The sequence below is a fragment of the Panthera pardus genome, unplaced genomic scaffold, assembly GCF_024362965.1.
Source record: "Panthera pardus isolate Hobbes unplaced genomic scaffold, ASM2436296v1 HiC_scaffold_3, whole genome shotgun sequence".
NCBI classification, from domain to species: domain Eukaryota; kingdom Metazoa; phylum Chordata; class Mammalia; order Carnivora; family Felidae; genus Panthera; species Panthera pardus.
Window position 1 is genome coordinate 3094325 of NW_026526876.1, and position 24740 is coordinate 3119064.

At 45.0% G+C, this 24740-nt stretch overlaps 2 protein-coding genes across 3 annotated transcripts in view; one reads left to right on the top strand and one right to left on the bottom strand.

Annotated features, from left to right (window-relative positions):
• ADORA2B (adenosine A2b receptor) overlaps positions 1-10349 on the top strand; it is a 26080-nt gene extending 15731 nt beyond the window's left edge. The window contains exon 2 of the mRNA XM_019413360.2: positions 8913-10349. Coding sequence (XP_019268905.1) covers positions 8913-9579 — 667 coding nt within the window. The 3' untranslated portion in view covers positions 9580-10349. The remainder of the gene's footprint in view (positions 1-8912) is intronic.
• On the bottom strand, positions 9918-24705 carry ZSWIM7 (zinc finger SWIM-type containing 7). Of its 2 annotated transcripts, XM_053893270.1 has the most exons (6): positions 24467-24705; positions 21449-21470; positions 17452-17554; positions 12925-13029; positions 12388-12471; positions 11520-11631 (listed from the first exon to the last, which is right to left on the bottom strand). In XM_053893270.1, exons 1-5 carry the CDS (start codon positions 24555-24557, stop codon positions 12394-12396), a joined length of 399 nt encoding a protein of 132 aa, XP_053749245.1. In that variant the 5' UTR covers positions 24558-24705; the 3' UTR covers positions 11520-11631; positions 12388-12393. The 2 variants fall into 2 exon arrangements, with proteins under 2 accessions (XP_053749244.1, XP_053749245.1); XM_053893269.1 differs by lacking the exon at positions 12388-12471 and having other exon boundaries at positions 9918-11631; positions 24467-24693.
• Between the last annotated feature and the right edge of the window lie 35 nt (positions 24706-24740).

The window sequence follows — 24740 nt, forward strand, 5'->3', positions numbered from 1 at the left end:
GGGAGGGAGACACAGAATCTGAAGCAGTCTCCAGGCTCTGAGCTGCTAGCGCAGAGTCTGACACGGGGGCTCGAACCCACGAACTGTGAGATCATGACCTGAGCTAAAGTCAGACGCTCAATTGACTGAGCCACCCAGGTGCCCCTTTACATTTTTTTTTTTTTATGTTTCCGTCCATGACAACTTTTTAAAAACCTTTTTAGTTTGGTACCATGAGAAATCTGAAAAACGGAAGCAACTACTCAGCGTAAAGATTTCCCTCTTTTACAAGACGGCCTCTTGTGAACTAGAAGCTGAAGCTCAAGACTGTTCACATGCTCCCCCCGCCCCGTGCCTTGTTTTGTTTAGAGCTACCAAGTGGGTGTTAAAACACGTAATATGTGATTAAGAAGCCAGAGTTCTGTTCTCTTCTTATAAATTCAGGCTTCTATTCAGCACTTGTGTGCCAGGCCCATTATTGGTGTTTTGGATTCAACAGCGAACGAAACAGGCTTGCCATTGCGCATGCTTCCGCGGGAGGAGACAGCAAACAGGGCTTCGTGGGAGGTATTTGGGGAGGGGTGCCGTGGGAACCCGGAGGTGCCCGGGGAGCACAGCAGTGGACTTCGGTCCACACTGGTCTGCTTCTGTGCGAATTCCCGCAGCGTGAGCTCCGGTACGTGTCACGGGTGAAGAGGGAAGCGTGCTGGCTCGGGGCACACTGCCTTGGTTCATCTATGGATTCTTCCAGGAAAAAGGAGCTGGGATGGGGGAGTAGTCTCGTGGTTCAGCAGAAGAGGAAAAAGCCCTCCGTTTGACTGCTGTGTTGCCCGAGCCCCTGTGGGCTCCCAGGAATGGGGAGGAATAAAAAAACAAACGGTGCCTGTATCTGGGCCTGCTTCCTCAGAAAGCCACATCCCAGCCTGTGGTCCTGGCGTGGCTGGCCGCCCTGCCCACCGTGCCCACTTCATCACAGCCCCTCGGCTCACAACAGCTCTTTCATCTGCGTTGTCTGGGCACTTACTGACCTCGCTCTCATTAAAGTTTCGCCAGAATTTCTACTAGATTTTTGGGTTGCGTTTTAATATTCATTGTGGCAGCCTCTAGCTCCGCTGAACTGCCTGCCCAGGTGATCTGAGTTAAGTTGTCTAGTTAGGAAATTGTGTAGGTTTTGAGGGGTCTGCCCTAAGCCCGTTTTGACAGGAAGTCCTGTCATTACTCGTGTGCACCTTTAGAGAATATGAGGTTTTCTAAAACTAGATTATTTACACGCTTTAAAGCAGAAATGTTTGTCCTACAGAGGAGTACAATTTGTGAGCCAAACAGAATATAAAGAAAAAAGTCCCTAAGCAGACAGGAAACGATTCAAGAAACAGCAGCAGAACTCCATATGCATTCACTTAAGAGATCTGTATTCGTAAAGTGTTCTGAACGCATTGTATCTGCTGAAGGTCCCAGCAGCATGGACAGTAGTCTCTGCAGACACTTTTATCCTCATTTTTTTCTTTTTTAAAGATCTTTATTAAAAAAATTTTTTTTTAATATTTATTTTCTTTTTGAGAGAGACAGAGACAGAGGGCAAGCAGGGAAGGGGCACAGAGAGAGGGAGACACAGAATCCTAAGCAGACTCCAGGCTCCATGCTGTCAGCACAGAGCCTGACATGGGGCTTGAACTCACAAACCATGAGATCTGACCTGAGCCTAAGTCAGACACTTAACTGACTGAGCCATCCAGGCACCCCCTCCCCAATTTTTTTTAATGTTTATTTTTGAGGGGGGGGTGCAGAGAGCAAGGTAGACAATCCAAAGCAGGCTCCAGGCCCTGAGCTGTCAACAGAGAGCCCAACACGGGGCTCAAATCCACAAACCATGAGATTATGACCTGAGCTGAAGTTGGACACTTAACCGACTTAACCGACACTTAACCCAGGCACCCCTAAAGCTTTTAAGTAAGCTCTACACCTGACATGGGGCTCAAACTCAGGACCCAGAGATCAAGAGTCACACGCTCCGGTGACTAAGCGAGCCAGTTGCCCCAGTGTCATTTTTTGATGCCAGAGCACAGATGCTGCACAGCCCCCGGGCCACTGCCCGGGGTAGCTGCCCTCGGGCATGTGCTGAACTAGGAGCTCCTGAGAGCTGGGCACTCTGATCTCTGAGACCAAGAAGGTGGCCTGATTTGAGCCAAGGCTGCAGAGCCAGAGAGGGAGGAGACCCTGCCCCAGAAATAGGCCAGCACTTGTTATGCGGCACTTGGCGATTCCTCTTTCGTTATGTAACCTCAGCGTCCACACTGTTCCCTTTGTTGATTCCCCCCATGTGACTGTTTTCCTATCAATCTCCTTAGCTAATGAGCCCCTTCTATGGAGAGCGGGTGGATCACAGCACCGCTTCGTGCACAGCAGTGCATTTCCCAGAACGTGGACTTGCCCAGAACACCCTTTTTGTGTGGGATACAATTGTTCCTGCTTGTTTGGAATAATAAAGCTGCTTATGCTTCCTTTATTCATCTCTTCATCGCCTTTTATTTACACCTCCTGTGTTTGGGGCAGACGTCCGGCTTTGCGGCCCTTACTACTGTGTTCGGGGCCCTCCGTGGCAGAGCAGAGACCAGCATAGGGGCAGATGCAGGAAAACACTTGGCCCCTGCCTTTCAGGAATGTTTTGGGGACATACGCATACAGACACACACACACACACACACACACACACACACACACACACACACACACGAGGATGAAATCTGCAAGCAAGAGGTGGGGCCAAGGAAGGAGGCCAGCATTTAGGAAAATGATGGGGGCCCAGATGGAAGGAGATGAGAAGACAGGGCAGGAGGCTGCTAGAGCCTTCGTGAATGCCAGAGACCCCAGAGGTCATCCCTTCCAGCATCCTGCCCAGTGCAGGGACACCTGTCTGCTTTCTCCAACATCTCTATCTCCCACCTGGGCCCAGGCACAGGCCTCATGGATACTGTTGTGCCATTATAGGTACTGGAGCCCCAGCGCTAAAATTGCTTTCATTTCTGGAGCCCACGCTGCTCCTGTGGGCCTGGCTGTGTCCTCCAACAGAATACAGGAAGTCTCTTTGCTGCCTTTTAAGGACTGCTTCCCAAGAAAGTAGCAGGGCCCCCATCCTTCAAGTCTTTAATTCCCATGTGGCTGGCTCCACAGGGGAGGCTCCCTGGACCCAGAGAGCAGCTCTGGCAGGGGAGAAGGTGAAGCAGCAGACCCACGGCTGGCTGCACCCATGGTGGGCCCGTGGCTGAGGGACCAGTGGAGGCGGGAGCTGGGATCTGTGGAGGAGTTGTATGTTCCCGAGCAGGAAAACGACTCCCTTTGGCAAAATTGGAGTCAGGTTTGTTTGAGTTTGTGTCCTGACTGCAGTCAGGGGCAGAGGCCAATCACGTAACCTCTCAGAGCCTCAGTGTCTGCATCTGTAAACAGGAGAGAGAGCAGCCCTGACCTCGGAGGCCTGGTCTGAGTGGGATGGGTCGGGCGGGCTGTGCGGAGGCGGCGCTTAGACAGCAGAGGCTCCGTGTTACTGCGGTTCTGTACGGCTGGGGGAGGGGGCCTGTAGGTACACGTCTCCAAAACCTAGCGTTGGCTCGTGTGGTTCAAAGGCTGCCAGAATGTTCCCATTCTATCTACCAGTTGGGAGGAAGTGAGGAAGGAAGACTTGTCTTAGCTTAAGTGGGAATGATGGGGCGCCTGGGTGGCCCAGTCTGTTAAGCATCTGATCTCACGGTTTGTGAGTTTGAGCCCGTCAGGCTCTCTGCTGTCAGCATGGAGCCGACTTTGGATCCTCTTTCTCCCTCTCTCTCTCTCTCTCTCTCTCTCTCTCTAACAAATAAATGTTTTTAAAAAGACAGGAATGATAAACTTTTTTTTTTCTACTTTAGAGTTTCAAGTGCCATTGGCATATTAAAGATGAAAAGGGAGACATGGCTTCAGTGTCAGCTTTAGCCAAGTATTTATTAGCCCAGCCAATTAACAATAATTCAGTTAATTTTCTTTCTTTTTTTTTTTTTTAACACTTTGTTTATTTATTTTGAGAGAGGCAGAGAGAATTCCAAGCAGATTCTGCACTATCAGCACAGAGCCCGAGGTGGGGCTCGAAGTCACAAACTGTGAAATCATGACCTGAGCTGAAACCAAGAGTCAGACACTTAACCAACTGAGCCACCCAGGCGCCCCTAATTGTTAATTTTCAACCCCACAATGCTCTCTACATTCCCTGGCTGACTAGACCCAAAGTCCCACCTCGCCTTCCCAAGCACTGTGCTCTCTGGGTCAACACCGCACCCCTATTTCTTTGACCTCTTCTCTGAACGTTCCCTTGGCCACCTGGCCTTGACCCAGATCTGCATCCCCAAGGACACGGTTTCCCCTATTTCTGCTTACACCTAGACCTCAGGTGGGGACTTGGGCTTGAGCTTTCTCTTGGTTCTCTCCACTCTCCTTTCCAGGGTAGACATGGAACTTTGGTGTTGCCCATGTCCAGACACACTGCCCTGTCCTCACCCCGCCCTGCTGCCACCCCCCCTGCTCCCCTTATTCGTGCCAACCGCACCACCCACCCGCACCCTGGTCTCAAGTCTTTGGTCTCCTCAGTCTTTCTCTCTCTCCTTTGGTCTCCCGATTCCACGATGCAGCCTGTATCTCATCAACAACAGTTGTTGTACCACGGTTAACCACTGTTAAAGCCACAGTGGCCACCATCCCGCCACATTTTTTTTGTTTAAAAAAAATTTGTTTCAGTGTTTATTTATTTTTGAGACAGAGAGAGACAGAGCATGAGCAGGGGAGGGGCAGAGAGAAAGGGAGACACAGAATCCGAAGCAGGCTCCGGGCTCCGAGCTGTCAGCACAGAGCCCGATGTGGAGCTCAAACTCGTCAACTGTGAGATCATGACCTGAGCTGAAGTCAGATGCTCAACCGACTGAGCCACCCAGGTGCCCCCTGCCGCACCTGGTGGTGACATTTAAAAAATGTCTCTTCGCCACATTTTTCTAGTGAGCTCCCGCTTCCACTCCCGAGACCACTCAAGGACCCTAGCCATGCCCTCACCCTTAGGGAGTGACTTTTCTTCCCGAGCATCTTAGGGGACAGCAGCTCTCAAAAGGGCTGCTGCCCCTGCCTTTTGACCACCCAGCCCTCCCCTCCTGCGCTGTCCCTGTTGTCCTTACTTGAGCCACAGCAGAGAAGTGTCCCTTCACATGTGCACTGGACCCACACCCTCCAACCTCCTCAGGTTCGTAGCTCCCTAATAATCTTGCCTTTTCCCTCCATCTTCTCTCTCTACTGACTGTCTTCATCAGGATACTGACATCCACTGTTTTCTTGATGTTCATCTCCTTGCAACCCATCTTCCCTTCTTTCCTTCTTGCTTCCCTAAAATTCAGTCTCCATACCATGAGCTTTATAAAACGTAAGTTACTACCATTCCCACTTAAAAGCCTTCAACAGCTTCCCAAGGCATTTGGAATATCAAAATCGAGTTTCCTTCCCATGGCCTGTGGCTGGCCCTGCCCGATCTTCGGTCACTCACATTTCCTTTTGCTTCTTTAGGAAAGTGAAATCCTTTCCTGTCCGAAAGCCTTATTCCATTCTCTCTGCCTGGAATGCTCTTCTCCCCACTCTTCAAATTTTTTACTCCTTTGAAACCTTTAGCTCGGCTTAAGAAGCCTTCCCTGACATCCTATGTCCACAGTCTTCCTGTTTTTCTCTTATCTGCATCCTATTCATTTTGGTTTGGCCAAACTCATTCTGATTTGTAATTACACATCTGCGTGTTTACTTGTTTACTTTCTGTCTCTTTCGTTAGCTTTACAACCCACGAGGGCTATGATTATGTTTCCAGTGACAGCAGAGTGCTTGGTACAAAGAAAGAACTCTGCATGAAATAACAGGGAAGAGAGGCTGTGTTTGGGGGTTCACAAAGTGGTGACCAGCTGCTCCCCTGATGGAATCTTCTGCTTCTCCTTATCTAAGCCAATTTAGCATAAAAGTAGTTTGTCACGGGCATCTGGGTGGCTCAGTCAGTTGAGCGTCAGACTCTTGATTCTGGCTCAGGTCATGGTTTCACAGTTTGTGCGTTCAAGCCCCACGCAAGGCTCTGTGCTGGAGGTCTAGAGCCTGCTTGGGATTCTCTCTCTAGTCCTCTCTCTGCCCCTCCCCTGCTTGCGCTCTCTCTGAAAAATAAACATTTATAAAAAAGGTAGTTTTTCACATTTGCAGCATCCAGCAGCTTTGTGAATTCCAGTTTTGTTTTGAACTCTAGTGGGAAGCCACCCCGTGATCCCTCCATGTACAGAATACTCGGTGTCTAATATTGCTTTAAAAAATGTCAAGTACAACAGCAGTGTAATATGGTGCAAGGTACACAGGCTTGAGAGTCCTGACCTAGCTTTGCTCTTTGGTTCTCATATTGCTTTTGTCACTCACAGACTTTGTATCTGTTTCCTCATTTGTAAAACGAGAGAACTTTGATTAGAAGAGAGAAGAGTCCCTTCCAGTTCGTATGCTTTTGGCTGCAGGTTACCAGTAGCTTCAGAAATCGACCTTTAATGATCTCTTAAGTAGAACGTGGAGCCATAGCCATGATGGTTCTGGGGTTTCTTTCCTTCTGCTTTGCCATTTGCTTTGTCTCCAGGCCAGCCCGCGTGGTCGTAAGACAGTTGCTGCAGCTGTAGGCACCACAGCCTCCCGTAAGAGCATCAAGAGCAGAAAGGGATGGGCATGGGGAAGGGCTCTCCTCATGGGTCCCCCTCCTTTCATCAAGAAGTAAACATCTTTCCCGGAAGTACCCTCGCAGACTTTTTGTCTCATTGACCGAACCACCTCATTTAGCCCCCCTAGACCATCACCTACAAGAGGATTTGCTTAGCCAATATACAGTTCATCCCGGCTCAGGACTAGCCTATATTCAACAGTACTTGATTAAATACAGATGAGTCCTGTGAACAACAAAAGAGAACGGGCAGGACTGTTGATCTCTGAGGACCTGCCTCATAAATCTAAATTCCTGTGATTCTAAGTGCCTGGCTTTTAGGGAGGCTGCCTTGTTATCCTGCAGAGACTAATAGATTCTCTGGTGAGGTAATGGACAGGAATAACATTTTTGTAAGGAATGGCTGTACATTCCTGAATGAGGAAGGGAACAGAAAGGGTTTAGAAATAGATGGATTTCTTGGCTAAGGAAAATTCAGTGAGCAACTGAGCCCAGCAGGTCGTTTGTAGTAAAGGCCCCACAACTGAGCTGCCAATTGCCGAGAGCTGCCCTTCTTGGGAGCAGAAAAGATTAGGGATCATGGTCACTTACCAGTCAAGGTCTCTGTTAACTTCCTCAACAAACGGTACTGGTTCTCCTGCCTGTCCAGGCCATAGCATCAGGTATTCCTAAGTAGAATCTTCTTTTAAACCGATTTGACAACAAATCAGATATGTATTCATAATGGCCATATTATTAAGAACCCACTATACATGTCAAACACCGTGCTAGGTCCTGGGATACCAATACAAAGGGACAAGGTCCTAGTCCTCAGGAGGTTGACATTCTAGTTGAGGGGAAAACACACATAACAGATAAACAAGCTGTATGCCAGGTGTGTGTCTGGGGCCAGAGAGTGGGAGTGGCCACGTCAGCCTGACAGGTGATCAGGACAGGAGGTGAGCCTTGAAATAGGAACAGGTGTTTCATCGGTGTTGCGAGCAGCATGGGCCAGGAGGGAGCCGCTGGCTAGGAATGGCAGGCGCTGGGTAGGTGGGGCTGAGGCCTGGAGGGTTCTGTGGGTCATGCTGAGAAGTATAGGCTTTATACTGCAGGCACAGGAAATTGGACACTTCCCGTAGACAGGTCTTAAGGTAATGTGTATCGAATTAGTTCCCCATTTTCTTCCTAGAGGTTAAGGAAGGATTTTCTTTCATTTCCTCAATATGTTACATTGAATACGTATTATTGATCAATTATTAATAGCCAACTTTATAGCTTTGCTGTTAACCATATGTGGACTAGTTCATGGCAGAATGCCTACATTGTGTATTGTGATTTCTCGCAATTTTAAGTAAGATTTTAAAGGTTTAAAATTACTAAGAGTGATTTCATATTTGCTAAGTTATTTCCCAGTTTTTATCCACTTTGCTGCTAACAGAGAGAGGGGCATCACCAGAAGTGTTGTTCTCTAACAGTTTCCAGAGGTATTCAGGGAGGATTCTTCCCATCGTCTGGGACAGATCTCTTGTGTATTTGTGGGGGACCAGAAGGATTCTTGCCCAGAGCCACCAAGGAGTGGTGACTCCTGGGGGCTCCAATTCTCACTTCCTCAACTTTAGTTCAGATGGCACCTTACTGATGAAGCTGCCTTGGAACATCCTCTCGAAAACCACAGTCCCTGCCAGTCTTGGTCTTCCTTACTCTGCTTTTTCTCTTTTCACACCACACCTCTCCTTCTAACATATCATACAACTTACTGATAATACGTTTGTTGTTCGTTATAAGTCGTTCCCCCCACCGCCCCCCCCCACCACCCACTAGAATGTAAGCTTTTGAAAAGCATGGATCTTGTGTGTTCTGTTTACTGACGTAGCTCACCACTTCGAGCAGCGCCTTATAGAAGACCTGTGCTCCTAAGTCGGTATGTGGGTAATTAGAAAGCACCCTCTGAGACTTCTCCCACTTCCCACCGACCGTTGTGGCCAACAGAGATGAGCTAGTAAGTCAAGAATGAAAATCTTATTGAGCTTGTTAGAGCAAAACTGTTCATACTGATTTTGCGGGTTTCATGTTGAGGGTAAAAGGCTGTGGTGCCCTTTGAGGGTGAACCTGAAAGGTTGTCATGGGGAAAGACCGTGGAACAAAAGCAGAGGTGGGGGTCTTGGACTCTGGTTACAGAGTACTGCAAGCTGACGATAACAGATGATGTTCTTTTGAACAGGTATAAGAGTTTGGTCACTGGGCCCCGAGCGAGAGGAGTCATTGCTGGCCTCTGGGTCCTTGCCTTTGGCATCGGACTGACTCCATTCCTGGGGTGGAACAGTAAAGACAGTGCCATCAACAACTGCACGGAACCCTGGGATGGAGCCACAAACGAAAGCTGTTGCCTCGTGAAGTGTCTTTTTGAGAATGTGGTCCCCATGAGCTACATGGTCTATTTCAACTTCTTTGGGTGTGTCCTGCCCCCACTGCTCATTATGCTGGTGATCTACATCAATATCTTCATGGTGGCCTGCAAGCAGCTTCAGCGCACTGAGCTGATGGACCACTCAAGGACCATCATCCAGCGGGAGATCCATGCAGCCAAGTCCCTGGCCATGATCGTTGGGATTTTTGCTCTGTGCTGGTTGCCGGTACACGCCATCAACTGTGTCACTCTTTTCCAGCCAGCTCGGGCTAAGGATAAGCCCAAGTGGGCAATGAACATGGCCATTCTCCTGTCACATGCCAACTCGGTTGTCAATCCCATCGTCTATGCCTATCGGAACCGAGACTTCCGCTATACTTTTCACAAAATCATCTCCAGGTATGTTCTTTGCCAGACAGATGTCCTCAAGAGTGGGAATGGGCAGGCAGGGGTGCAGCCTGCTCTCGATGTGGGCCTATGACCTAGGTCCTGGCCTCTTTAAGAAGGCATAAATTCACAATAAAGGGACAGACAGGACGTGACCAGCTGATTCCCATTGTTAAAGACAGCTACACCTTGTAAGCATACGGGCTGCCTCTTTTAAGTACTCCCCTGGAGTCACCACATACCTAGCTAATATGTACATGTTATTAGTAGGCTCCAAAGGCTCACAAATGTATTTATGGTTCTTTCTGGATGCTCCCACTGTGTGGATGATGCTGATGGCTTGAATGGATTATAAAAGACTTCTTTTTTTTTTAAGAGTCTGCCTCTTTTTTGGTAGAAAATGAAACTATTTTACTGTGAAACACTGTGAACTATTGTAATACAAATATTTTTTAATTTAGAAGCAATGGAAAAACAAAAGTTGGACATACTAAACATACATACTTATTCCTAGGAAGGTGACCAGGAAAATTAAAAGTTTAATTCTTCAGTCAAGAAACTGCTGTATTTATTTGGGGACATGACACTCGAATAAGTTCTGAAGTAGAATATCAGATAACAATTTTCCTAACATTCTTCTCCGCATACTGCAAAGCCATACCCTAGAGGAAGAAACTGGAGAAATGGGATGGATCCCTCCTCTTCCAGACTGCATCTTCCCCTTCTAGAGTTAGGCAGTGATTTTTAGTTCTCTACCAAGCTGACGTTTGGCCAAGTTGCTGGAGCCCAAGTGTGAAAATTTTAATAAAATCCTAGAACTGTGTATGTGTATGACATGAAATAAAAATAAAACTTAAAAAACAAGCTCAGGGTGCTGAATCTACCTTCTATTCTTTGTTCTGAAGACTGCTTAAAGGGAGAAGTTTATACCCAGCCCAAGCTTCCCAAGTAGGAAAGTCCTGACAGCTTTTGTGTGCTGCGCCTCCACGGAACCCAAGGCTCTGGCCACCAGAGAACGCTGCACAGCCTGTGAGCCGGTCACACGGCTCTCCAGCACCTGCACCTCGTGTTTCCTGGGCCGTAAAGTCTCTCCCCTCCGTGTGTTCACTGCTGTAATATCTGCACAAGGACGCTGCAGGTGTGCAAGCCCCGCAGAGAGCATGCCTGGCCTTCCAGGCTCCCGTTCTGGCCATGAATGGCTTTCCTTAGGAAGTTCTTCTGGGCTGAGGTGGCCTCATCTTCACTGCCATCTGTCCTTACCCCTCACTCTCTTGGGGTCCAGACGAGTCCCATCTCCCTCCCTTCTAAAACTCTTCTCTTGGAGTCTCTTTTGCGTTTTCTTGTTCAGACTGGAAATCCCTAGTGGTTTCTCTACTTCCTTCAGGGCATGACTTTCAGTCTCTTCCTTCATTTGGCTTCTTATAAAGCTCAGAAACGCACGCAGAACAAAACCAGCCCTTTCCTTGCTTCAGATACACCTTTCTAACAATACAGCTTATGTAAGCTTTTTTGGCAACACCACCGGGAGCTGAAGCTCAGTGAAACTAAAACCCCGGAGTCTTTTTATAGTTGCTGCTGCTTAGCCATAGCTCTGCTCTGCTCTTTTGTTGCTGCAGGGTGATTCCCTGGACCCAAAGAAAAGAAGTAACACTTAACTCACCTAAACTTTTTCTTACCAGTTTCATCTACCATTCCAACCTCTTAAAAATTACTAAGTACTTCAGTAACTTAATCTAATTGCAGACAGGGTGTGATAGACATTAGGGTTCGTCTGAGTCTAAAATGCTCGATTCCACCTCAGAAATGTATCCAAGGGCCTCACAGGCGGGTTCTGATTTTCCACAAGAACTGTACAGAACTTCAAACCATACACACATCCTGGGTTGCAACTCACAGTCTCTTGTCCAGGAGGGGAGAGGGACAGTAACAAGAAGTCTCCAGAAGATTATTTCACCTCTCTTCCACGTGAACCACGTGTCTCCTGGTGGGACTTCTATTTTGAAAGATAATGATGCTTAATTTATACCTCTTATGCTTTTTGTTTCTTCTCTGCGAATAATATGTCTGTCAGTTGCTTGTCAGAGACCTTCAGCTGTCGGCAGGTTCCTGTCACCTGGCTAAGATAAACTGCCAAGAGATGCTTGCACTGGAATACAAAACACACTTCTGTTACTCGGCAGGGCCGAGATAACCAAGACCCGTCACTAAATTTAGTAGGAAAGGAGTGGGCACACAGATTAAAGACTTGCTGCCTAAAAACTGCAGAAAAAGGTGACACAAATGTATTCTTTTCTGGAAATCAGAGGGGGATAAAGGAAGTTTTACTTTGCCTGTTGTTTTGGGAAAGTTTAGGCCCAGCTGGCACAGGGTGTATCACCCACAGTGAGAAGCAAGACAGGCCCCTCATTGCAGTCTTTGGCTCTGCCTCTTTCTTCCGGCCTTCAGAAAGCTATTCGCAGCGATGGCGAACGTTCCTTGACTTACTGTGTTGCTCAGTGCTTCCCACAGACTGTCTCACTTAAATCTGTCAGCTACCCCATGAGGACAGGTCTTATCCCCATTCTACCCATGTGCCCAGAGTCTACGCTCCCTTAACCACTGTGCTGTACTACGGGGGAGGGTGGTGAGCAGAACCCTCACAGACAGCAGCCTGTGGGGAAGTGCTGCGCCTTATGGCACAGAACACACAGCGTAGATATTGCAGGGGCCCTAATTTAATCCTGTCATTTTACAGGTGAAACAAACTTAGGGCACATCAGCTGCAAATGCGGCCTTTCAACAATGAGATGCCCAACTTCCCACCGCCATTCCCAAGACGTTTACAAAGTTAACAGTGTAAAAGAAAGGGGAAGAATGGAGTGGATACTATAATTTTCCTTGGGAAGACTGACAAAATAGCTACCTGCTCTTAGGTGGGTAATGCTGTTCTCCTTTGGAACAGGGAGTTGTGTGAGTATGTCTTGCTCCTGCTTGGTGCTCTGGGCTCCTGTGACATCGGCAGAAATATCAATGTGCTCTCCTGCCCCGTGGTGAAAATCAAGTATGGCTAAGTGCCAGGCCGTCTTATGGGTGTAGTGGGAAGAAATACCTCGTAGCTGAGTTGGGGACATGCAAAGTCGCCAGCAGTCACTTTAGTTCCTATTTTTGTTGGGCCGTCTAATTTCCCAGTGCCAACTTTCGAGATTACCTTGTTGCCCTCCCCAAAGTTTCACCTGTGACCTTTTCAATAAACAATTGGGAAATGAATGTAGATGTAAAAAATGACAGTGCATTTTGGGAGGGTAAACCCAAAAGAGAGGACTGAAATCCAGGACAGTAAACCGTTTGCTTCAACAGGTAGTAAAAATTCTCACTTTGTACAACTCTTAAACCATGCTAAGGGGGCCAAGAATTTCCCTCCTAATTCGACTGCAGTGGGAAGAGCCTTCCCCATCCTCACCAGCAGGCTGTCACTCTTCCGCAGCACGGAGAAGGCAAACGCAGGACATGAACAGTAATGACAAGAAGCCAAACAAGTGTACGTTTTACCAGAACTTCCAAGTACCTATAAAGAAAAGGACAGATGGGATCAGACTTCAAAAGGTGCGCTGGAAAAGCGCTTCCCTCCCCTGAATTTATCCGCCTGATGACTCAGAGCAGCTCTGCAAACCGTACTGGGAAGGGCTGCGGTAACGTCTTACACAAAAGTGAAAACTCAACTTCCCCATGTACAGGTTCTGTCCTTGAGGACTTCAGACCACGAAATAGGAGTTTCAGGCTAGTTAAACCATCCACATGAGCCATTTTGTTCCTCCGCCTAGTGATTTACAGGGTCTACTCCATGGGCTGCCTAGAAAAGAGGTGGACGGGAAAGGTCCCCTCAGATACACATTATTGTGGTGTTTCTCAGCCTCTGGTATTGCACAACATGTGTGTACATTTCTGAAGCTTCCGCCGCACACCTAAACAAAGTGTGGAACAGGTAAAGAGCAAGCAGTGAGGCAGAAATACAGGTCTTCCAGAGAAAGTAGGAAAGGCCTCTTGAAAACCGTTTGAGAGCAAGGAGAATAAATAAAGCAAAGAAGCCTGCAAAAGGGATGACTCAGCTGCTCAGGGTGGAGGTCTCAGAAAGAGGCACGCCTGGATCTGCCGATTCACCTAGCAGGATGGAAAGAGGACGCAGATAGGAGGAGGGGTTGGTGAGAGGCCTAGTCCAAGAACAAATCGCCTTGTTGGCAGGCAAGGGACAAAAAGGAGACGTACAGTGAAATTATCATGTGTCTGTGGTGGACAAACTTGTCGGAGAAATCACTTGTTTAGGCCTCTCTACCACCAGGGAGCCCAAATCAAAAATGTTAAGGGCTTCACTCCTGGAGTTAATTTCCAAACTGGAAGTGTAAAATCAGTATCCAAGGAAGCAGAAACATCCTGAAGGTTATTTTACCGTGAGATGCCACTTAGGAATTTGCCACAGGGCTTTCAAATTAGTTTTAGGCTCCAAGATGGCAATCTGAATGAAAAGGCCAGGATGAAAAAAAAAAAAAAAGTCAGCACTCCTAAGATTCTTCCTTCTTTCTCCCCAACAAAGAATAAAGCAACAGGTAAGGCTTCAACAGAATAGCAGTGTTCCAAGTGTCATGCTCGTTTGTCAAACTGACAGCAGCTAGAAAGCAGACTGTTCTCCACTTAATCCTGGGGAAAAACCCAATATCCAGCAGTGACATGAACAATTCTTAGGTCTCCAACTATTACCGATGAATAAAACTTTAGATTTCTTCCTTTATCTATCTCCTATGTTTCTTCTCCCTGGATTTAAATTTAAGCAGGCACAAGCCTCTGGAATTCTACACTCACTTGAATGGTTCCTCAGCTCCCTTCTTTTAGTGGGCCCCCAATCCATGAGAATACCCTGGATGATGCTGAATAAATGCCAGGTGACTTAGGGATGGGAAGAAATTCTACAGGGGTTCCCTTGCCTGACGCTTTCAAAGGCTGGCTGAGACTAAAAGTAAAATGTTCAAGCGTCCAAGGCAGCAAACACTGTTGTGATAGCAAATTTTGAATTTGCTTCTTCCTTATCTAGCATCAGATGACTAATAAACCCAATAATAAGGTAAAAATCTGAGTCAGAAATGATTAGAACTGGAAATTGACCTCAGGGATCATCTAATTCAATTGCTTTATCTTTCAATGGAAAAATGACCTCCTCTTACAGGAAGTGCCCCACTTCTCCCACTCATAGTCTGGAATGTTCATCCCCAGAAGGAGACAGATTTTAGAAAAAAGTAACACGTGGGAAATAGGATACTGAGACCCAAGAGCAGACTCGTATGAACTTCACTTGGAGGACGTCTGCTGTGGTTCCAGTTGGGTTCTAAGAAGTATGACCCACCTAGATGGGCATCCATTCACAAGTATAGTTTTATTTTATGATTGCTCCAAGCCTTTAAGGAGCCATCATAGTGCTAAATGTATTATTTATTGTTTCCTGTGTTCGGTGCCTCTCTCTGAAAGAAGATTATACATTCCTGCCCTATTAAATACCCCTGGCTATGTGACCTGCTTCAGCCAATAAAATGTGAGTAGCCAAGCAGAAACATTAAAGATTGGCACACACCACATCCTCTTTTCTCTCTGCTGTGAGATCCACAATATTCCAGAGAAGGACTGCCACACCAGCTGGGATCCCTGCGTGACGATGTTCTGGAGCAGAGCTGCAATGAACTCTCAGTGGATATGAGGCAGCAACAAGACACAAAACTTTGTTTTCGTGAGCCTCTGAAATTTGTTAACCACAGCATAACTTAGCCTCTCCTGACCGATGCCTCCCCCTCCCTACCTGAACCAAAAAAGTTTACAGAAAAGCGACTCAGGTGACAGCAACGTAGTGGTGACTTTGCAGTAATTACCACTGTACCTGGAGGAGGACAGTGCGAGTATCAGGTTGACCTATGGAAAGAGACTAGCAGGATATCAAGATAGTGTCTGACTCAACTTTTATCATGTCAGAGAACCTCTGACTAAAGCCAAATTCTGACTATGTTAGTATACAAGGAAACCATTAAGGTTAAATTGAGGGTGGACGTAAGATTTCTACAGCTTCATTTAATTCAAAGTCCAAGCTGAAGGCCACAGTACTAGGAAGTTAGCATTTTTACGATGAATAAAGCAATGCGATATGGTACAGGCTGGGAATGAGGGAAGTTAAGTAAGCCGTGGCAACCTCGGAAGAAACAACAAGGCAACGATAATGAAAATATCTCAAACAAAATCTTTCAGACTTTAAGTAATGACCAGATCACAGAACGAGAAGACTAGAGGTGCAGGTCAGGTGTAATGCTAACACTGGAACGGAGACGAAAAGTCAAACTAAACGATGTGGGAAAAACTCACAGGCCCTTCTTGTTCCGGGTACTTTAGCTACATAGAAACCCCCAATAAACACACTAGGCAGAGAAATGGAAAAACCTCGTCAGGCACAATATCATTTAATAGCTGTGATCTGTTAAGCCTTCTGTCCTCTAGGTCTGTGACCTAGTCATTACTTAAAATCTGAACGATTTTGTTTGAGGTATTTTATCTGCTAAGTTCGCCCCGACAAAATTCTAACAGGCAGCCTCTTTTAAGTAAACACGACCCGAAATTTCTAACTGCGGCACTCAACATCAGTCACATCATTTTCCTTAATGAAGAAATGAATGAAGATTTTGCCAGACTGGTTAAGTTATGCTACCATGTGAAACGGCGGGTTAATTCACTAACCAAAGGCACCAAGCAGGCTTTGCTCATTCTCTCACTAAGAATTAACGGACATGGTCTCAGCTCTGAGAAGTTCATCATAAATAAACCAGAATCCAAACACTGAAAAACTCCCGTCTCTTCCTGGTCTTCAGCAAGACCTAGATTACATACTAGAGCTGATGGCTTTTTTACTCCTTCCAAGCCAGACACAAAATGCCAATGTTCTTCATTCACAACCTTCCCTTCCCTCAATCTCACTGCACTTACACGGTATCACATAGCTGAACTGGGGGGCGGAGGAGTGGGAATGGAACGTGGCCCCATTTATATATAAAAAGAGACACTGTAGGGCAGCAGTTACAAGTCCCAGCTGCCAGATGTGACTGTTAATTCACTCTTCCGCATCTCAGTTTCCTGAACGATAAATACCTTGTTGGGTTTTTGGTGGGAAACAGCAACAAGACACGGAAATCTGAGTCTTTCAGAGTCTGTTCGGAGGCTATTACTTTACAAATCTACCTATCTTAAATTGCAGAGGGCAAAACTAAGGTCCAAGTAGACTGCCTCCGTCTGGTATACTTAATGAATACTTCCTGACAACAGTTTTGAAAGATCACTTCTGACAGATCAATCTGAGCATATAGAAAGACCTCAAAATATTCTGGCAGGGGCGCCTGGGTGGCTTGTCGGTTAAGCGTCCGACTTCAGCTCAGGTCATGATCTCACGGTCCGCGAGTTCGAGCCCCGCGTCGGGCTCTGTGCTGACAGCTCAGAGCCCGGAGCCTGTTTCAGATTCTGTGTCTCCCTCTCTCTCTGACCCTCCCCTGTTCATGCTCTGTCTCTCTCTGTCTCAAAAATAAAAAAAAAAAAAAAAGTTAAAAAAAAAATATTCTGGCATTTGCTTGTAGGCGACAGATAATGAACAAGATGGAAATATCAACCCAGTTTTTTGAGGAAAAGTGCTTGTTATCAAACCTGGGAAAGAAAAGTCAACTATACTCCCTTAGACTTGAGAAAACCGCCTCTCCACATCATTGCTGGTTCCGTATGCTGCTCCTGGGCAGGGTTAATAGGTCATATTTATCTTATCTTAATTACTAATACTTAATTTTACTAAGCTGGGTCAAATGTTCTTCTATAATCCAGGAAATATTTAAGGCTGGTCATCAGTTTCCATTGAGATTCACGAAAACATTTTGTCCTAAGGGATTTCTTGCTGAGATAATCCCCACCTCTGGATTTCTACCTGGTAAACACGCCTCCCACTGGGCGATGAGATTAAGGTGATGGACTGTCGATCAACAAGGTCCAAGGCCTGAATGGCTGATGGGCCAAAGATGAACTTCAGCCTGAGAAACAGAGAGGCTACAGGTTAGACTGCCTGTCACCTCAGCAACTTCGCCCAAAGGATCACGACTGGCAGTTGCAAACAATTCATTTCATTTTAATTTGAAAAAAAAAAAAAAAAGGCAATATAGGAGAAACCCATGTAATTAACCCCCCAGAATGTTACCATGTTTGCAGATAAAACCCTGTTTATACTTCATAGTGCTTCCTGTTCTTATTCCCAACTTCCTTTCATCCCTGAGGCAACTGCATGCATTGGTTGGTTCCCTTCCTGTTAACGTTTTTATATTTTATTATACTTAGTACATTGAATACGTATACTTCGCACACACACGCATATACAAACGTATACATATATATACATGTGGTATTGTAAGTTTTTTCATTACTATTTTTTTTTAATTTTATTTAAATCCAGAGGTGCCTGGGTGGCTCAGTTGGTTGAGCGTTCGATTTCGGCTCAGGTCATGATCTCGCAGTCTGTGGGTTCAAGCCCTGCATCGGGCTCTGCGCTGACAGCTTGGAGCCTGGAGCCTGCTTCACATTCTGTGTCTCCCTCTCTTTCTGTTCCTCCCCTGCTTGCATTCTGTCTCTCTCTCAAAAATAAAGATTAAAACAAAAAAAGGTTTTTTTTTATTTTTATTTAAACCCAGGTCAGTTAACATATAGTGTAATAATGTTTTCAGGACGTCTTATAAGTTTTAAAACATAAAAGATATATTGTAGGCATTTTTGGCAACCTGTTTTTTTTTTCAATGTGCTTTTAAAAATGATGCATATTATATATATGTATATTCATGTATCTATGTATCTATTCATGTATCTATATCTATTAAGATTTTACTTTATTTTACTTAAAAGTTTATTTATTTTGAAAGAAAGAGCATGAGCAGGGTAGGGGCAGAGAGAGAGGGAGAGAGAGAGAGAATCCCAAGCAGGCTCCATGCTGTCAGAGCAGAGCCCGATGCGGGGCTCAAGCTCATGAACTGTGAGATCATAACCTGAGCTGAAATCAAGAGTCAAGACGCTTAACCAGCTGAGCCATCTAGGCACCCCAAGGTTTTATTTTTAAGTGATCTCTATACCCATTGTGGGGCTTGAACTCACAACCCCGAGATCAAGAGTTGCACGCTCTACCACCTGAGCCAGCCAGGCACCTCAATATATATTTTTTAATTTAACTTTTGAATAATATACCATTGTATGTACATGCATCTTGTTTTTTTAAGTACCCTATTGACAGGCATTCTGATCATTTCTATTTCACATTATAAATAATACTCAATTATCCCTGTATATGTCCCTTAGTTCTTCCTGGTTATATAAGTAGAATTGCTGAGCCTTAGGATGTGTGCATTTTTCAACTTTAATAGGTGTTGCCAATAGTTTTCCACAGTGGAAACAGCGCAGCCCCACTAGCATTGTTTAAGAGTTCTATTTTCCCACATCCTAACCAATACCAGTATTGTCAGAGTTTTTCTTTCTTTTTTTAAAAAAAAATTTTATTTATCTTTGAGACAGAGTGTGAGTGGGGGAGGGGCAGAGAGAGAGGGAGACACAGAATCTGTGAACCCGCAAACCGTGAGATCATGACCTGAACTGAAGTCGGACGCTTAACCAACTGAGCCCCCCAGGTGCCCCCCTTGTCAGTTCTTCATAACCCCTTTGGTGGGTGTTAATTTGTTATTTTTTGCATTAGTAGTAAAGGCTAACCATCTGTTAAATGATCAGAAAAAAATTTGGTATGTGAAAAAATTCATGTGTTAAGTGAGAAAGGCTGGGCACAAAATTGGTTATTTAGAAACTCTCAATCATGCTAAAAATTTTTTTCTTAATAAAATTCACAATTATCTCAAAATAAAACATTTAATTTAAATAAAAAGGCAATAAACCCAACTGTAACAGTGATTATCACTGGGTGGTATGATTGTTGACATTTTTCATGTTTTATTTTCCAATAACATTTTTTTACGGGTAGGAGTTACTTTTATAAACTGGAAAATAAAGTGGCCTGGTTGAACTAAAATGGGAAAGTTAATGTTTTAAAGAACTCATAAGATCTGACACAAAACATAAAGACAGAGCTACTAAGTATTCAAAATTAACATGTTCAACTTCTTAATTTCCCAACAAACCAGTCTCTTTACACAACAAACCATTTGAATGGGAAGAGTTTTAAATTTTTTACATTAAACATATGAAGATTATCTATGGACAAAGAAAAATAAATAAAATTTGGTCATAACTTTATTAATCACAGTTAACTTTAAAAATAAACAAGAATTTTTAAACCTGCTTTTGTAACTTTATTGTGAATACCTCTTCAATGCAGTATTTTTTATATCACTCTTAATAGTTACAAAGAATTCCATTATAAAGATGAATTACTTTACTTTTCCCCAAACTCCATTTTTGGATAATTAGGGTTTATTAAATCTAATGTGAATAACTAGATTGTTTCCAGGTGGTTTTTTGTTTTTGCTTTTGCTACTATAAGCAATACTGGGTGAATATGCTCACTGTAAAATCTTTATGAACATTCATGATTACCTCCTTGGGATACATTCTTTTCAGTGGAATTTGTAAGCCAAAGAATATGTATGTTTTAAAGCTCTTATAACCTGTTGCCAGATTACTTTCCAATTTACACTCCTACCAGCAGGGTATCAATTACCCTTTTCTCCATGCTGTTGCCAACATCTAGGACATTCTTACCAGCATCTTTTCTGTGGTAGCCAGTTTTATAGATGGAAAGTTGTGTCATTATTTTAATTTGCATATTTATGATCACTAGTAATATTAACCCTTTTCCCCAAAATTTTTGGCTAATTTACATTTTTATTATTTCCCTATTTTGTTTTAAAAGTAATTTTTTTCTAATACATAATCTCTGTAAAAAATTTAATAGAGAAAAGGTTAAAACCTTTTCTAAACCTAAATTCTATCTCTTTTCTTTCCTCTAAGAAAGCCACTGGTACAGGTTGGTATATATCTTTCTAGACCTTTAAAATATAAGCATACTGGGGTGCCTGGGTGGCTCGGTTGGTTAAGAGTCCGACTCTTGATTTCAGCTCAGATCATGATCTCATGGTTGTGAGACTGAACCCTGCATCAGGCTCTGCATTAGGCATGGAGCCTGCTTTAGATTCTCTCTCTCTCCCTCTCCCTGTGCACCGCCCCCCCCACTCTCTCTCATTCTCTCTAAATAAATGTGTACATATGCGTATACAATTAAATGTCACTTATTCCTAGGTAGCTTTCACCTTTTTGTTGCTATTTGAAAATAGTTATATTTTTGAACTTTGTACGTGAAGGAAAACAATTTTTAATTTCTGTAATACAAAAACTTTATTCTCTTGGTTTTTAAAAAGTTGTATCATCTACAAATAATGATAGCTGTCTTTTCTTACAAATAGGTATGCCTCTAATTTCTTTTTCAGGTGTTAGGCTAACAGCTACAACTTCTAGAACAATGTTAAACAAAAATGACAAATAAGACAACACAAGAATGCCCTGTACTGTCAAATGTGGTATTGGCTATTGGACAGATTTTTAACAATCCTGTCAAGAAAACATTGTTCTCAGTTTAGTAAGGGTATTTTTAAAAATCAATAGTTGATGTTGAAAGGATCTGACTTTTAAAACATTAATGGGGGTGCCTGGGTGGCTTAGTCGGTTGAGTATCCGACTCTCGATTTGGCTCAGGTCACGATCTCAATTTGTGAGATCAAGCCCTGCGTCGGACTCTGGGCTGACAGTGCAGAGCCTGCTAGGGATTCTCTCTCTCCCTCTCTCTGCTCCTCCCCTGCTCATGCACACATTCTTTCTGTCAAATTAAATAAACTTAAAAAAAAATGGTTTTTAAAAAAAAAAATTACAACAGGATACATACTTACAATGATAAATGCTCATCAGGAACTGTAAAACAAGAATGGAAAGAGAGTTAATCATGTTAAACCAGTGACCCCACAGGCGCAAAAACCTTTAAAAGACTGTAACCAAAAAGGTTTTTGTGTAAGATGGTGATTAAGTCTATGCATCTAATTTTACTTCTTCCAAACACCCCAATAAACAATAACACAAGGATTTTTTTTTTTTTTTTTTTTTTAAACATAAACTCCCAGGGATGAAAGGACAGGGAGAGACAACTGCTAAGATACACTGGAAAATAATTCACAAGACCTGAGGAAACTGAATCCGAAGCTAGCAATGGAGAAAACCAAACAATAACGTACCCTCTTCCCCCCTAAAATCCTCAGAAATTAGTAGCACTTCCTCAGAAATTAGTAGCACTGGGTAGTTTTACAGGTAGGGATGAAGCGGGGGGGGGGGGGGGGGGGGCGGGCTAAAGTAATAAAGACTCTCTTAAAGTAAATTTTAGGGGCTCCTAGGTGGCTCAGTCAAGTGTCCGACTCTGATTTCAGCTCAGGTTATGATTTCACAGTTCAGGAGTTCGAGCTCTGTGCTGACAGCTCAGCGCCTGGAGCCTGCTTCGGATTCTATGTCTCCTCTCTCTGCCCCTCCCCCACGTGTGCTCTGTCTCTCTCAAAAATAAATAAACATTAAAAAAAAAAAAAAAAGAGGGGCGCCTGGGTGGCGCAGTCGGTTAAGCGTCCGACTTCGGCCAGGTCACGATCTCGCGGTCCGTGAGTTCGAGCCCCGCGTCGGGCTCTGGGCTGATGGCTCGGAGCCTGGAGCCTGTTTCCGATTCTGTGTCTCCCTCTCTCTCTGCCCCTCCCCCGTTCATGCTCTGTCTCTCTCTGTCCCAAAAATAAATAAAAAACGTTGAAAAAAAAAAAAATTAAAAAAAAAAAAAAAAAGGAAAAAAAAAACTTTTCAGACATGTAAGGGTTCAAAAAGTACACCTCATGTGTTCTTCTTCACGAAGCTACTAGTGTATGTGCTCTATAAGATAGTAAACCCAGAAAAAGAACATTGTAGATACACTACACACACAGCTCAACATAGGTAAGAGAATTCCTAGGATAAAAATGGTGAAGGAAGATCTCAGGAGATATCCAGGAGAGCAGTCAGCTCATGTTCGATCAACTCTAAGCTCTAGGAGAGATTTCTATAGGAAAATGAAATTGATAGAACATCTCACTTATCTGAACATCTTGAGCAGACATTTAGAACAATGGTAAAGAGTTTGAGGTTGAACTGGGGATAAATACATAGAAAAACAGCTGTAATTCCAAGGAAAACAAAAAGTTACACAGGAAAGGACAAATAATAGCTTCCTACTGGCCCAAATGTGATACATATCCCATCATCATACAAGTGTAAACTCAAATCTTGATCCAAAAAAATTATCATTGAAGGATACAGATCAGGAAGAGTGTATTACTATCTGGGACAAATATTTTGAAATAGCAGAAAAAGGTTCTGCTGGAAATAAACATGAATCAATGGCAGTGGGTCCTCGGTCTCAGCCATGAGCATCAGGGGCACCTATTGGGCCTTCTCCAAGAGTGTCACTGTGTATAGATTAACCCATTCAGACAGACCCGCTTTTTGCAACCACTGTTTGAGCTAACAGATTGGTTTTTCTCCCCATTTTTTGGGGGGATTTGAACATGTTTGAATACCTGGCTGGCCTAACCTTTTAAGGGAATATACTATGTTTGTGTTAGCACAGCTTACTTTTCTCAACCCTTTAAAAGCAGGAACTCAAGACAAACCCTTTCGGAGTCCAATCCTTTTTTTTTTTTTTTTTTAAAGTTTATTTAATTTGAGGCGGGAGGGGCGGACAGGAGAGAGACAATCCCAAGCAGGCTCCACACTGTCAACGCAGAGCCTGACTCTGGGCTTGATCTCACAAAACCAGGAAATCAACCCTAGCCAAAATCAAGAATCCCATGCTTCACCAAATGAGCCACACAGGCGCCCCAAAAGTGCAGTCCTTTTAAAACAAAAGCCACCCGGGGCTCCTGGGTGGCGCAGTCGGTTGAGCGTCCGACTTCAGCTCAGGTCACGATCTCGAGGTCCGTGAGTTCGAGCCCCGCGTCGGGCTCTGGGCTGATGGCTCAGAGCCTGGAGCCTGCTTCAGATTCTGTGTCTCCCTCTCTCTCTGCCCCTCCCCCATTCATGCTCTGTCTCTCTCTATCTCAAAAAATAAATAAACGTTAAAAAAAATAAATAAAAAATAAAAAAAAATAAAACAAAAGCCACCCAAGTGAATAAGCAGTGGCAGTTTTGAGTCCTGAACTACTATTAAGTGACTCTTTTTACATTGGTTAAATAATTCTAATTTGTCAATGCATTTTCATTAGAATTATCGTCTTAATACTACTATGCTGAGAACACATCTTGAGATCACCTCGGTGATTTGGTAAGCATAGTCACAGAGCATCCTCTGCTGGTCAGAGAAATAAAAGGTGCTTTCACAAGACCCCGATTAATTCCAGTTATTGCGTATGCATTTGGGTTTTGTGGCTCTAAAATATTTGGTGCACGCAGGGTACAAGAGGATTAACTTTAAAATTAATTTAAGATTTTAGGGGCGGGGATACCACAGGCAAGTTGAGTAATTCAGAACCCCACCTTTCCGAACGTCTCTGCAGACTCCCGTGCCCTCCGCTGTCCCAGCCCGATGCCCCTTGTGAAGGGTTTCGGGACAGCGCTCAGCACTTCTGTTCCTACAGCCCCCCTGGCCTGCAGGGAACCACTGCGCTGCTCCCTGAACAAATTTAGATCTTCTTTTCCTTCCTTTCTTTTCTATTTATCTTTTACGAACTGGGGCTTGGTAATAGAACCAGACAGAATAAAGAACCCAGAGACCAGGGCATGGAGCGCGGGGGCGGGGCCCCAACCCGGCGCCCCGCAGGCCCAGGGAACTCCGCCTCTCGCCTCCCCGCCCCGTCCTGCCAGGTCCACCGCCCGCAACGCAGCTACGCACGCCCTCCGGCCCGTACTTCGCGCGTTCTCCTGCACCGCCGCGGCCATCTCACTCAGGAGCTCCTCCACGACAGCGGGCAACGTGAGTCCAGCCAAGGCGGCGGCCATGGCGTCATAAACTATGGCTTCCTAGGAGAGCCCAGAAGGCGCGACGCTCCGTCAGGAAAGCGTCCGGGGAAGATTCCCGCCGCCGGCCGGGGGCGGGGCGAGGCGCAGTGACGTCGGCGTGCGTCACGCGCATGCGGGCGGCCACGACGACGCCTCCTCCTGCCTCACGGTCGGGCCAATCCG